This window comes from Labeo rohita, chromosome 12 (genome assembly GCF_022985175.1).
Source record: "Labeo rohita strain BAU-BD-2019 chromosome 12, IGBB_LRoh.1.0, whole genome shotgun sequence".
Classification (NCBI taxonomy): Eukaryota; Metazoa; Chordata; class Actinopteri; order Cypriniformes; family Cyprinidae; genus Labeo; species Labeo rohita.
Window position 1 is genome coordinate 23,209,664 of NC_066880.1, and position 12,934 is coordinate 23,222,597.

The 12,934-nt window shown below is 33.2% G+C and overlaps 1 protein-coding gene across 1 annotated transcript; it reads right to left on the reverse strand.

Annotated features, from left to right (window-relative positions):
* Positions 1 to 709: 709 nt before the first annotated feature.
* Positions 710 to 2,934, reverse strand: csf3a (colony stimulating factor 3 (granulocyte) a). The gene is given in 5 exon segments (XM_051124976.1): positions 710 to 900; positions 1,265 to 1,405; positions 1,614 to 1,727; positions 2,371 to 2,513; positions 2,853 to 2,934. Coding segments are annotated over 5 exon segments (657 nt in total). The 3' UTR covers positions 710 to 723.
* Between the last annotated feature and the right edge of the window lie 10,000 nt (positions 2,935 to 12,934).

Here is a 12,934-nt window from a genome sequence, read left to right on the forward strand (position 1 = left end):
ATATATAAATAATACTGAGTCATACATAAAATCATCTGTTATCTCATTTAAAAGCAATATTTGTGGGTGAGAAAAATAAAAACAAGAACATAATATCACATGAAATGACTAATGAAAACACTAGGTAGTTCTCACAGAGATCAGGAGATCAATCCAATGACTATGACCTCATTTAACTAATGAGACATGGTCATGTGCTCAGATTGTTTGACACAGTCAAATATTTCATAGTGAGTTAAATAATACATTGCTCTCTGAGGAAGACTGTAAATAATAAAGCAATTTAGGGGAGTCCATAAATTGCTAAATTAATAAATAATCAATTAAATGTAAAGTGAAAATATAAAATAAATAATCAAATTAATAAATAAACAAAATACAAAATTCAAAGAAAATAAATACTCTCCAGTCTCTCCATGTCCAAATTACCATGTTTTGCATTTGTTCAGTGTAAAGCCCAAAGTATACTTCAGTTTTAACATGTGCTAAGCTACAGTGCTGGTGAGTATCTATGCATACTCTACAGAGTACAACAGGTTTATTTTCTCCACAGGAAAATCATTTTCTGTATAAAAATAGCACAGGCACTGTACAAGGATGGAACTCTACAGTTAAGAAAGGCTATGAGCTCAAGTCAGAACTCAAGTATACTTCGGGCTTAACGGTCTAGGTTGCTCATTGACCTGCTGGATTTACGTAGAGCTGCATAGTGTCAGGGTTCTCTCAGGGTGCCATCATACTTTGAATACTGAGGATACTGCGGAGGACGTCAGAGCTGAAGTCATGAAGTTGTTGCAGGGTGATGTGGGCCGCCACCTGGATATAGTACTCGCTTGGCGGATCATGCATGGAGGCCTGTAATTGCTTGTCTGATGCGTCAAATCCTGCCTGTTTCTGCAACTGTAAAAATACATAAATAATTGAATGGAGCATTCAAACATGCAAAAGAAAAAAAAAACAGTTCAGGTAAACAGCGTTTGGAAAGAAAACCGAAAGTTGCACCTTTCCAACACACTCTTATCATTAAGACATTTTTACCATCTTGTATGAATTATTACAACTTCTCATGAGATATGGTTGACCTTCTCTATTTATATTGCTATGGTTTAAGCACATTTAAGCACTTGACTGCTATCCTAAGAGAGCCACTGCAATATGATACCAGATATAATTTAAATTTAGCAGTACATGAAACTGAGTTTCTAAATCAAGGAATGACTAAACAGGCTTTAGAAAAGAACAGTCCCCAAGTCAAATACCATACCTTTTTGATTTGATGCAGAAGGTCTCGAATATCTGCTTTAAGACCTTTGTATTGCTCAGTCGGTGTGATTTGATTGCCGACATTTTTTAAGAGATCCAGATGTAGCTGCAGTCCTTCTACTATTTTTGCAAGGCAGGTTTCCTGTGACAGTAACAGAGAGATCTCACAGTTTATTTGCTGAACTTACAATCATGTTACATTTGTGCCTTTTAATTGTGTTCCTTGTGTAACTGTGTTCCATCATAAAGTCCACAAAGTAATACTTCTTCTCCAACTAATAATACAACTAAATTTTGAACTTTCTGAAGAAAAGTAGCATTTATCCAAGTCAAAACTGAATAAAACTTACCATGCTGGAGATAGTGGAGATGTTCTGAAGAACTGGGGCACGGGGTATCTTCAAAAATTCGTCTCTCAAGTAGCCCAGTTCTTCCATAGTCGTTCTGTTGCCCAAAATCATTGACTAAGCGAAAAGACAAGCATTTAACTTGTTTAAACACGACAGGACAGAGTTTCTTGTTCTTGTGTCAGTACACCATCAGCAACTCCTCACATACATTCCAGAGCAAAGTAAATTTGCATTTAGTGGACCCCTGTAGTTATCAAACTCACTGGTGTGAACTTGTATTAGAAGGTTCACACATTTAATAAAACACCTTCACACCTTCAAGTAACTAAAAATATTTCAAAGTTATTCTGAGAAAAGTTTTAGAATCATTTGTTTGGTTTAATTTGAACATTTGTATCTAATGCAATAACATTCCCAAGTGTGACTGAAGTGTCCAAACGATTTGTCTCTCTTGTAAACTTATCTATATAAAGCTAAAGTTAAAGCAAACTTTTTAATAACATTTACAGTTAAGTTTGTTGATCCAGAGTGAAATACTGATATACATTCAAAGATTCAGTGCATATGTAAATATACAAATATAAAATGGTTAGACAGCAACCATGTAACCAAATACTGAAAATTAGAGGGACCAAATGTACATTTTTAAGAATCAGTCACTGAAAACCCCATACTGATTGACTGCTCTTCTGAATACTGGGGACAGTAAGTCCTTAGTGTCTATGGTGGTTGCAGTCCTAAAAATAAAGGTGCTTACCTTCTGGTCTACCCAGACTTCATGAGTTAAAACAATATCTTGTAGAATTTTGTTGGTTAAACTGTGGGCATGTTCAATAGTGTCCATTTTGTCAGAGATTGGGGCAGATGCCACAATTCCCACAAGTGTGACTAACAGAGCCGCTGTAGGAGAGAGAGTGAAAGACAGAAGCGATTAGAAATGCGCAACACTGTGACGCAGCTCTCACACATGGCTCAAGCATGCTGGATATCCTGATTTCATAATAAATGCACCTAATTCCAACTGACTGTAGAAGTTACTTAAGGCTTCTTCAGACTTATTTACATACAAATGTATTTTTTAAATAGCCTCATATAGTACATTAATCATCTCAATGTTCTATCATCTAAATTAAAAATTAAGTAAATAGTATGGCATAATTGAAAATATTATATTAAATGAAATTCTCCAGAATGATTTTTCATATAAAAAAATTTCATTCAAATAAAAATAAAACTTACCCTGAAAGTTCATTATTCCTAGAGCAATCAACAAGAAAATGCGCAAAGACACTAGATTCTAGCAGTAACAAAGCCCCATCATGTTCACGATTTATATATCCTGCAGGGGAAATTCCTCTTTCTGACGTCATCTTGAGTAGATATTGAGATAGAACAAACTTGTGTCAAAGCATGACTAATGTAATTGATGCTTTTACATTAATAAATCACTAACAACCCTTGCTTGAGAGACCAGTAGTTCATGTACATTCATTTTTAAGTACAGACAAAAAAAAAAGTAATCTAAGTCTCAGTGAGTGGTAAGCACTAAATGTTTTCTAGTTTTATTAATGAAAGTTATTATAACATATTTTATAGCAAAATGCTGATAAATTGAAGACAGTTTTATTAAGTACACATACTTCTCAAATGACCTTAACTCCAAAACTAAGACATAATCAACATAAAACAATACAAAATCAATACAAAATTTTTGGTTAAAGTTCCATAATAATAATAATAATAGTAATAATAATAATAATAATAATTATATATATATATATATATATATATATATACTGTAGGTTATAAAAGATATATATATATATATATATATATTATAGTTGTTAGTTGTTAGTATTAATTGATATTTACAATGTGATATTTTAAAAATGTATTATGGAACTTTAACAAAACATTTTGTATTGATCTTGTATCTTGTATATATATATAAAGAGTTCAGATGCAAAACCAGGTAAAAGCCATCTCTGTCAAAAATGAGATAATGATACTGAGTGAATGCTCCTGACACATAATATATGTCCATCAAATACTTTTACTTCAAACTCGCTAAATTCCAGCCTCAGCCCAATCAGAAGTACCAATACTTACAGAGAAACTTATACAAAGTAGCCAGAAAGTAATGCTAATTTTAAAGAAATAGGTCTGATGGATTTAGAGGTTTTTGCATCTGAACTCTTCATATTTATATAGGTCAAAGGTCACGTTAACCGAAAATTGTCCATCATTAACTATATTTTTTTTATCAGTGACGGAAAAATCTGAAGGCCATCCGTGATTTTGACAGATTACACTGAGAAAAAATTGTAAATTGTCCAGTTGGTGGCGAGTGCACTCCAGTCTGGCAGCAGAGCAGAAGATCCAGGACAAAAACGAAACTGTCACAAATGTTTTCCTAATGCATTTGATTACACACAGGCGGGTACACAGAAGCTACAACGATCTATCGCGCCACATTAAAGAATGCCAAAACGGTATTTATTGCTTGAATTTCCTAATGAAATGAACAGAAATCTGTGACTTTGTTTCATATTAAAAGTAAAACAAAGCCTAGCCTATTATTGCTACTTATTGGAAGGAAGACGTGCTATGTACTGTTCATTCATCAGCTGAAAACAGCACAGACCAAAAGATCTATTGTGATTTAAGAATCAATATTGGTTAATTAAACTGAGAATCTATTGAAATCAAGAAATCGATTTTTGTTGTTGTTGTTGTTGTTGTTGTTGTTGTTGTTTACCCAGCCCTAGCTTATTTTGTTGTTTTAAACACTGCAGTGTCCTGTAGGTTCATGGTTAAAAATGAAAATGTGAACAAAAATAAAAGCAATTAAATGTGTTATTCTAATTAAAATATGAAAATTATACCTTCTTTAACTTTAATACAGTATGGGCATAATAAAATTTTGACCAGAAAAGCATTGTGATGTCAATATTGATCTATTTCGTTACTTTGTATTTCACAATAGTGTGTATTTTTTAGACCAGTATATTTTTAGCTTCCACTCCCAAAACAGTGGAAACAAAGCTATAAATAGAAAAAATGATGAGACAGATACACTAAAATATGCCTGTATTGCTTTGTCATTTACTACAAGAGAGTGGTTAATTTATGAACCACTGAAATTCCATGTTGCACTAACCGCAACTTACGCTGCCAACTTTATGTAATAAGAGATTGACGTAAAGAGGGATTTTCACTAAAGATCTGATAGATGAATTGCTATGGTTAAAACGGTGAGCAATTATTTCCCTAGTGCACAATGAATCATAATATTTTTACGTGAAAATTCCATCCGTCAATAATTTGAAATTATTAATTCAAATAATGGTTCAGCTAAAATCGGATTTGTTAATATTGGAGGTTGTTGCTTAACCACTGGATAATGTAACTGTTTATTAATTTTCATGTTACTGTAAGACAAACAGACATACGGAAGGATAGATAGATAGATAGATAGATAGATAGATAGATAGATAGATAGATAGACAGATAGATAGATAAATAGATTTGATGAGTTGAGTAAAAAAATCCGTCATTTTTTCCTACTCTGTCATCATCACACCAAAACTGGTGGTAGAAACACGTGGTGTTACGGATGGTTGTGTAATGCAGTTTTTCCTTCAAAGGAAGAAGAGGGGCAGAGAGAGTGTCAGATGAGGGGAAAGGGGAAGAAAGGTTTCTATGGAAACAAGCAGTATCAATTGAAAGACATAAGCCAAATAAAAGTGACCTCATCATCACATCATGCACATACTTTGATTTTACAAAAAAAGATTTACATGTTTTCATTTTGAGAGTGGGAGAGAAACAGAAACAGACCGACAGCCCCACAGACAAAGAAAGAGGAAGACTGGTGTTGCTAAATTCAGTGTGTTCCCACCAAACCCTCCATTACCATGAATTCAGTCATTCCTCTAGACAGATGAACACATACACCTACTCTTGATTGAAAGTGCTGCTACAATTGCACACCATGATGGCACTGAAGTCAGATAATGAATCCTAGATCTTTTCAGATTTTCTTCCTAATTTTATCTTAAAACTTTTGCAAAAATACAGCCATGAATTGTATCCCAAATTGTGGCATTTAATCTTAATTTATAACAAATGCGTCTGCAGATCGTTTAATAAGGGAACATTTCTAAGTGAATCAATCAAAATATAACGTAATCATGGCATCACTGGTGGAGATAAAATGGGTCACTTCCGTTCCATGAGCTTAATGTATCTGACCGTTCACCTCTATGACAACACTCCTTCTAATGCTTCTGGATCTTTCATTTTTCATTTTCATGCTTACATTTTTTTAGACTGTTTATGAATTTCAATAGACTGAACAACTGCTTTCAAGATTCAATTGATGAATGAAAAATAAAACAAAACTAAATATAAGTTAAAACAAAATTATTTAAAATATACAATATATACAGTATAAAATATGGTGGAATGAGACAAGCAGCAATAATATGTCCCTATTAATAATATGTTAGTTAATTAAGTAGGTTAAAATTTTATGTTTATATAAGAAAAAGAAAGTAGGAGCAGGCAAATAAAAATGCTTAAGCATAACATCTGGACATCCTTAAAATTAATAATAATAACCACCCTTTCGTTCTCTAAGGGTTTATTGTTTGATCAAAAAGTTGTCTTACGAAGATGAGTCCTCTGCATGAATAAAGGAGTTCTTTGAAGATTTTAATTGCCTGTCTCAAGCTGTGTGGATTTTTTTCTGAGCTTTTACAGAACAGAGAACTGTCCCCATAATGAGGCACCTGAGCTTGTTTTGTGGAGTTTGTGGCTGCTTGGCTTTGATTATCGTCAGCACTCTTTAAAAATAAACAAATAAATATATAACAAAAAAACTGCACAGGCTCAAAATGATAACGTGCAAAATTATTAACATGACATAAAATAATAAAATATAAAAGCAGAATTGATTAGCTTGCTGAATTAAATATTCAAATTGTTCAGGAAAAGGGAAAACAAACATGTAAAATGTAAAATCCTCTTCTTCTTCTTTTAATAGTAAAGTTTAAGTAGTAAACTATAGTGATCCATTCCAAACATATCCAGTGTAGAGGGCTCAGGTTTTGGCTGGTTAGTTGTGGCAGATACCCTGCTGGGTGGATGCTGTAACTACACCATTATGTCAGCAAACAGCATTTTTCTTCCTTGCTACCTACCTAACTACACATTTTGACCATTTTCCCCATATGCAACAAGCTACAGATGCATTACTGGTGATGGATTATTTTTGAAAGTGCTTCCCTGTTTTCTGCCTTGCAAGTTGCTAAGATGGCAGGTTGCATGTTGCATTTTTCATGTGAAAGTCAAGCAACTGCCATTGAGAAGAATAGGCATGCTAATGGGTAGCTCATTTCAGGTTTAAACCACTTTGGTCAGTGTCCTGAATATATAATTCAAAACGGTCTGCCCAAGCTATGCTCAGTTTGGAAATACATATATACAGGGGCTGGACAAATTAGTGTAAACACCTAAGAAATAGGGAATATTTATTTTTATATTTGCCTTTAATACAGCTTATAATCTTCTTAGAATAATTTACAAAATGTATGAATAGTCTCCAGTGGACACAGTCTCTTTAAAACTTGGATAATATTTAGTCAGGTGAGTGGTCAGGGCAGATGTTAAAGTTCATCTTGGTGCTTCAACTGTCCGGGTGGATTTTGGCTTTGTGAAGTTTTCTGTGGCTGTTTTTTGATAAAATTGTGTCTTTGAATTTAATATTGAGGTTTGCTGTCACTTCGTAGTTCTGCGTTATTTGGACACTCACTGTAGCCTGGATATCATATTAACCCATATGTGACCCTGGACCACAAACCAGTCATAAGGGTCATTTTTTTTTTATATTAGGCTGAATAAATGAGCTTTCCATTGATGTACGGTTTGTTAGGACAGGACAATAGTTGCAACTATTTGAAAGTCTGGAATCAGAGGGTGCAAAAAAATAAAAATATTTCAAAAATCACCTTTAGAGTTGTTCAAATGAAGTTCTTAGTTCTTCATGGAACATGATCTTTACTTAATATCCTAATGATTTATGGCATTAAAGAAAAATAGATCATTTTGACCCATACAATGTATTTTTAGCCATTGCTACAAATATATCTGTCCTACTTATGACTGTTTACTTATGTTTTGTGGTCCAGGGTCACATATAATAGGTGTTCACATTATTTTGTCACAACCTGTAAGTCATAAAAGTGTTTTGTGACCATACAGTAACAGTAAACTTAGTACTTACCTGCAGAGGGCACTGTTGTTTTTAGAATTAAAGAGACAGAAGGAAGCAAAAGGAGAAGCCAGGAGAGTTATATAGTAAACATGAAGTAACCTAAAATATCATGTATGTAAAAGGTAATATGAATATGGATTTATGAAGAAATATTAAGAATGGTTATATTATCTGATGCCATGCAAGATACTGCCACTGTACATTTTTGAAACACAAGCAGTAGAGTTTCAATTATACATAAAAAGAATTTAGAAATAATTCACTTTTTTTTTTTCTGCATGAGATATTAATCCAGAGTCATTATTAAGCACACACATGCACACACACACACACACACACGTTTGTTTTTGTGAATTGTGGGGAGTTTCCATAGACTTCTATAGTTTTTATACTGACCAAACGATATAGTCTATCCCCTAACCCAACCCTAGCCCTAAACCTACCCTTTACAGAAAACATGTTTGCATTGTTACATTTTCAGACAAACATAATTTACTATTTTTAATAATTTTTTACATTGTGGGGACTGCAGGCCGATCCCCACCATGTCATAAATTTCAGGTTTTACTATCCTTGTGGGGACATTTGGGCCACACAATGTAGCAAGAACAAGTACACACACACACACACACTTGTTGTGTTTCAGTGTTTTGTGGGGACAATTCATAGACTTAATGGTTTTTATATTGTCCACATATTTTCTTTCCCCTTACCCTAAACCTACCCCTCACACAAAACCTTTAGCATTTTCAAAAACTTCATTCTGTATGATATATAAACTTGTTTCCTCATGTGGACCAAAAATGTCCCTACAAGATTAAAATTTACTGGTATTACTATCCTTGTAGGGACAATACCATGTGCACACACACTGCATCCCAAAGTGCAAGGTGAGCTAGTCTGAAATGTAAATGAACCGGAGGCAACAGGTGTGTGTTTGGTAGAGGACTGTAACATTACCTGTTAAACCAACCCCCCTCTACACACAGACACATGCACACACATACACACACACATGTCTGGTTTATTATCCTTGTGGAGACTCTCCATAGGCACAATGGTGTTTATACTGTCCACACTTTATTTTCTTTCCCCTTACCCTAACCCTTACAGAAAACTTCTTGCATTTTTACTTTATGGAAAAAAAAACAAAACAAAACTCTGTATTCCGTATGATTTATAAGCTTGTTTTCCCATGGGGACCTAAATTGAGGTGACACAAGTCCCCATGAGTCTGTGTGTATTCAGGTTTAGGTCCCCACCAGGATATAAAAACAAGACCACACACATACACACACACACAATCTCACGTGTTGGACCTCTTAATTTACTCTTCTAATGAAATGTCAGGGACAAATATTTCTTCGCTACATCTAGATACTGTATAATTTTGTCTATGATGGATTGTGTAGGAATATATTACTGTTGTGTTTGCACATTGTCTGATCTTGTCCATTTTTGTGGCATGTGTGAGTGAAAGTGAGAAGTGAGCAAGTGAAAGTCTTACCATTTATATTTCAGAAGTACTGGTCCTTCATGAAAACTGATGACTTCATTAAGAGAATATTTCTTTCCAAAATGAATATTCTGCCTGCATTTACTCATTATTAGTTTAGTCATTAGTTGTTTGTTTATGGCTTTCTTTGTTGTGAAGAAGACAAAATGAGATGTGTTTATGAATTTTCACACTGCCCTTTTCCAAACAATGAGGCTGTTGAGCTCCGAAATGGAGAAAAAAAAAAATCATAACAATTTATGTGCCAAGTCTTCTGAAGCCACACAAGCAGCATTTTAATCTCATTCATATGCACATATTCAAACTTGTTACCTCAAGGCATGTGCCAGATCTGACCTCACTGACACACTTTAAAATATGTAAATTTAAGATTTATGTTTTTGATTTTCCATCCATTTGGATTACACAGTTTTAACATAAACAAACTAAAAAGTGTAATATGATGGATATTTGTCAGTCATATATGAAACATGTAAGAAACAGATAAGATTTGTGCTCAAAAAAATCATTGTTGACTATTTGCATGTATAATCATATTTTCAAAAATACTTTCATCAACATTGCTTATTAACATAGTTATAATATAGAAACAAGTCTGTTAAACTATATAAGACTGAAGCTAATCAGATTGACTGATGATACATATACAGTATATACACCTGGTTATTGTGTATGATTAGTTTATTAGTACTATTACATATATCTTACCAGTTTTATTTATGTATAACTGGCAAGTATGCATCACATTAAGTTTAATAGTTTCTCTTAAAACTGTGTAATCCAAAAGGATTACAAATTATTTTTAAGTTTACCAGCCACCATTGTTGTTTGCTGATCTGACAATGATCTGATAATCACAGATCAGAAAAACAATATGTACCACTATCACATAATTCAATACATAAGACTAGATATTTATCAAAGCAACCTTAAAATTCATGAGTTCATCAATTTCTCTTTTCATATGTTCACACTTTATAAAGTGTTTGAAATGCCTGCTGATTGTTTTACTTACCGAAGGCGCTGTAATAGTCAGATTCCGGAATTCTTGATTGCTTACACCTGCTCATCATTTTTCGTTGTTGTGTATTTATAGTCACATTCACTCTCTGCACATTTCTGATCAAGTCTTGCATGTAATTGCCACTGCAGTTTTCTATAATCATAGTCCTGTCTGTCATGGTTCATCTGACTCCTGTCTGGTTATCTTATACCTGTGCTTTTAGACTGTGTGATTTTCATTTGTTTACTCTTCATCATGCCTGGCTGCATATTTTGAGCCTTCGGAAATTCTCTTGTGATTCAGTACTTTTTGTTAGCCATTAGTGTTGCTCATTAAAATCTCTGCACATACAAAAAATAAAAGACCTGTTAGGAGCCACCACAAAATATCTTAGTGATTTCAGAAATGTTTTAGGATGATAATGGGATTTAATTTTTGGCTTATGAAATAACAATATTATAATTTACATTCTGTATTCTGGGGCTGCTGCCAGATTACTGAAGGGAAATAATTAATTAGAATTAATAATTGGTGTGTGCTGTAACTCATTCCATTTGCCATTTGTTCATCAGTGATACATCAAAATTGCTATGAATACAATTGCAGGTGTGCACTTTTTTCAAAATATCTATTATTACAAACTTTTTACAACCCCCATGCTGTGACAATTACCAACTATATACAGGAACTCTACACTGTAAAAAATGGCAGTGAATTTAACGGTAAAAACTGTAAAAATGATACAGTAAAAATCTGTTAAATGGTTAACAGTAATCGTAAACATTGCAGTGAATAACAGTAAATTGACATTCCCAGAATTCCCTGTGTTACATTTTGTTAAATTTAAGGTGGGGGGGGGGTGTTGTTGTTGAAATAACTTTTTCTTCTTAGTTTTTTCTTAGCAGTTTTGTACATTAGGGTTGTATGTTACATCTAATGTTGTTAAATTAATGTTTATTACATTATTTCAGTTTTGTGTGTGTTACCATGATAATGATTAGACACTGTGAACCTTCTATGTATGTTAATATTTAAAACATGCTTATGATAGGCTTTGGTTCATCATGTGACTTTCTCATCACCACCAGCTTTTTTATATCAGTTAATGAAATTACGGTATTTACTTGTAAATTTAAGTGAAAACCGTAAACTGTAAAATTTTGCTACCGTATTTTTAAAATTCCGGCAACCACAACGTTTTTTACTGTAAATTTTACATTGTTTTTTTTTTCAGTGTAAATACCTGTTCATGTGGTATATACATGTCTTGAAAGGTCACACACCTTAACCCTTTAACTGTCATTCTCATTTTTGAATACAGACATAAAAATTCATACATTTTTTATAATTCATGAATGAAAACATTTTGTAATATGATTTTGATGTACATTTTCCATGGTAATGCAATGTCTGATTTTAAAATGCCTTTCAAATGATGAATTTTGAGATTTTAGGTTTTCAGCTGATATATAATTTCTTATGATATCTAAAGCGTGATAGGGAAAAAGACAATAAAGAAAGTCTTTTGTGACAAAGGTCAGAACTCATTTTATGATAGGTGGCACTCTTGACATATATTAATCTATTACTTTTCCTACATAATTTCTAACACAAAAATATGGAAAAACGTCTTTTTAAATATCTATTACTTAGACTTTTCCAACTATGTATAGTTTGTCATGATTAGATTAGGATTTATTTGTAATATGGTGAAGTAAACTTAGGCGTCCCACAGGGGGGACAGTGACAGTTAAAGGGTTAAATAAAAAGAAAATAGATGAAAAGACATATTACATGCATTATTCTGTTTTGTAAATAATACATATGTTACTTTATTGGTTAATTCTGTATATTTGTTTTGATAATTATTATACTATATCTCAGTTAATAAGGTTCTCTGTTTGTAAATTTCACCATCAGAATTTAAGAATGCCATAAATCAAATTTTCATTTCATTTTTGTTTACATTTTAATCCTTGTATAGTTACCTAAATTATTAAAACTAAAATATTACCAATTTAATAGTGCAATGTTTTTATATAAAAACAAATAAAAATATAATTGAAAATGTAGAAGGATAAAAAAATCAAAACTAGTTAAAAAGTCAATACTACAAAAACACTGTCTAGAGAAAATGTTGCAAGAAATGGTTAATACTGACCTTAAGATCCCCTCTGAACCAGTATTTAACTGCTCTAATTGAGGCACAGATGCTTAGGTCTTTCGTTATTCTACCAGCATATAATATGGGACACTATTTCAGGCTCTGTAACTAGACTAGGTCATGTTTTTCTTCTCCCGTGTTCGAATTTCTGGTCCCCACAGGAATACCCTTTCAGAACATCCTTAGTTGCCAGGAAGATTCCTCAAGGTTCTCTGGGCAACAGTCCAGGGCAGGGAAATCTGCCTCAAAGCACCCCAGCAAGGAAAACCCATCAAAAAGGAGGGCCATCACTTCTGAGGCCTCTGGTCTTCACACTTGATTGGCATGTCAGAATGTTTCATGCATTATAAATGGCATTCAT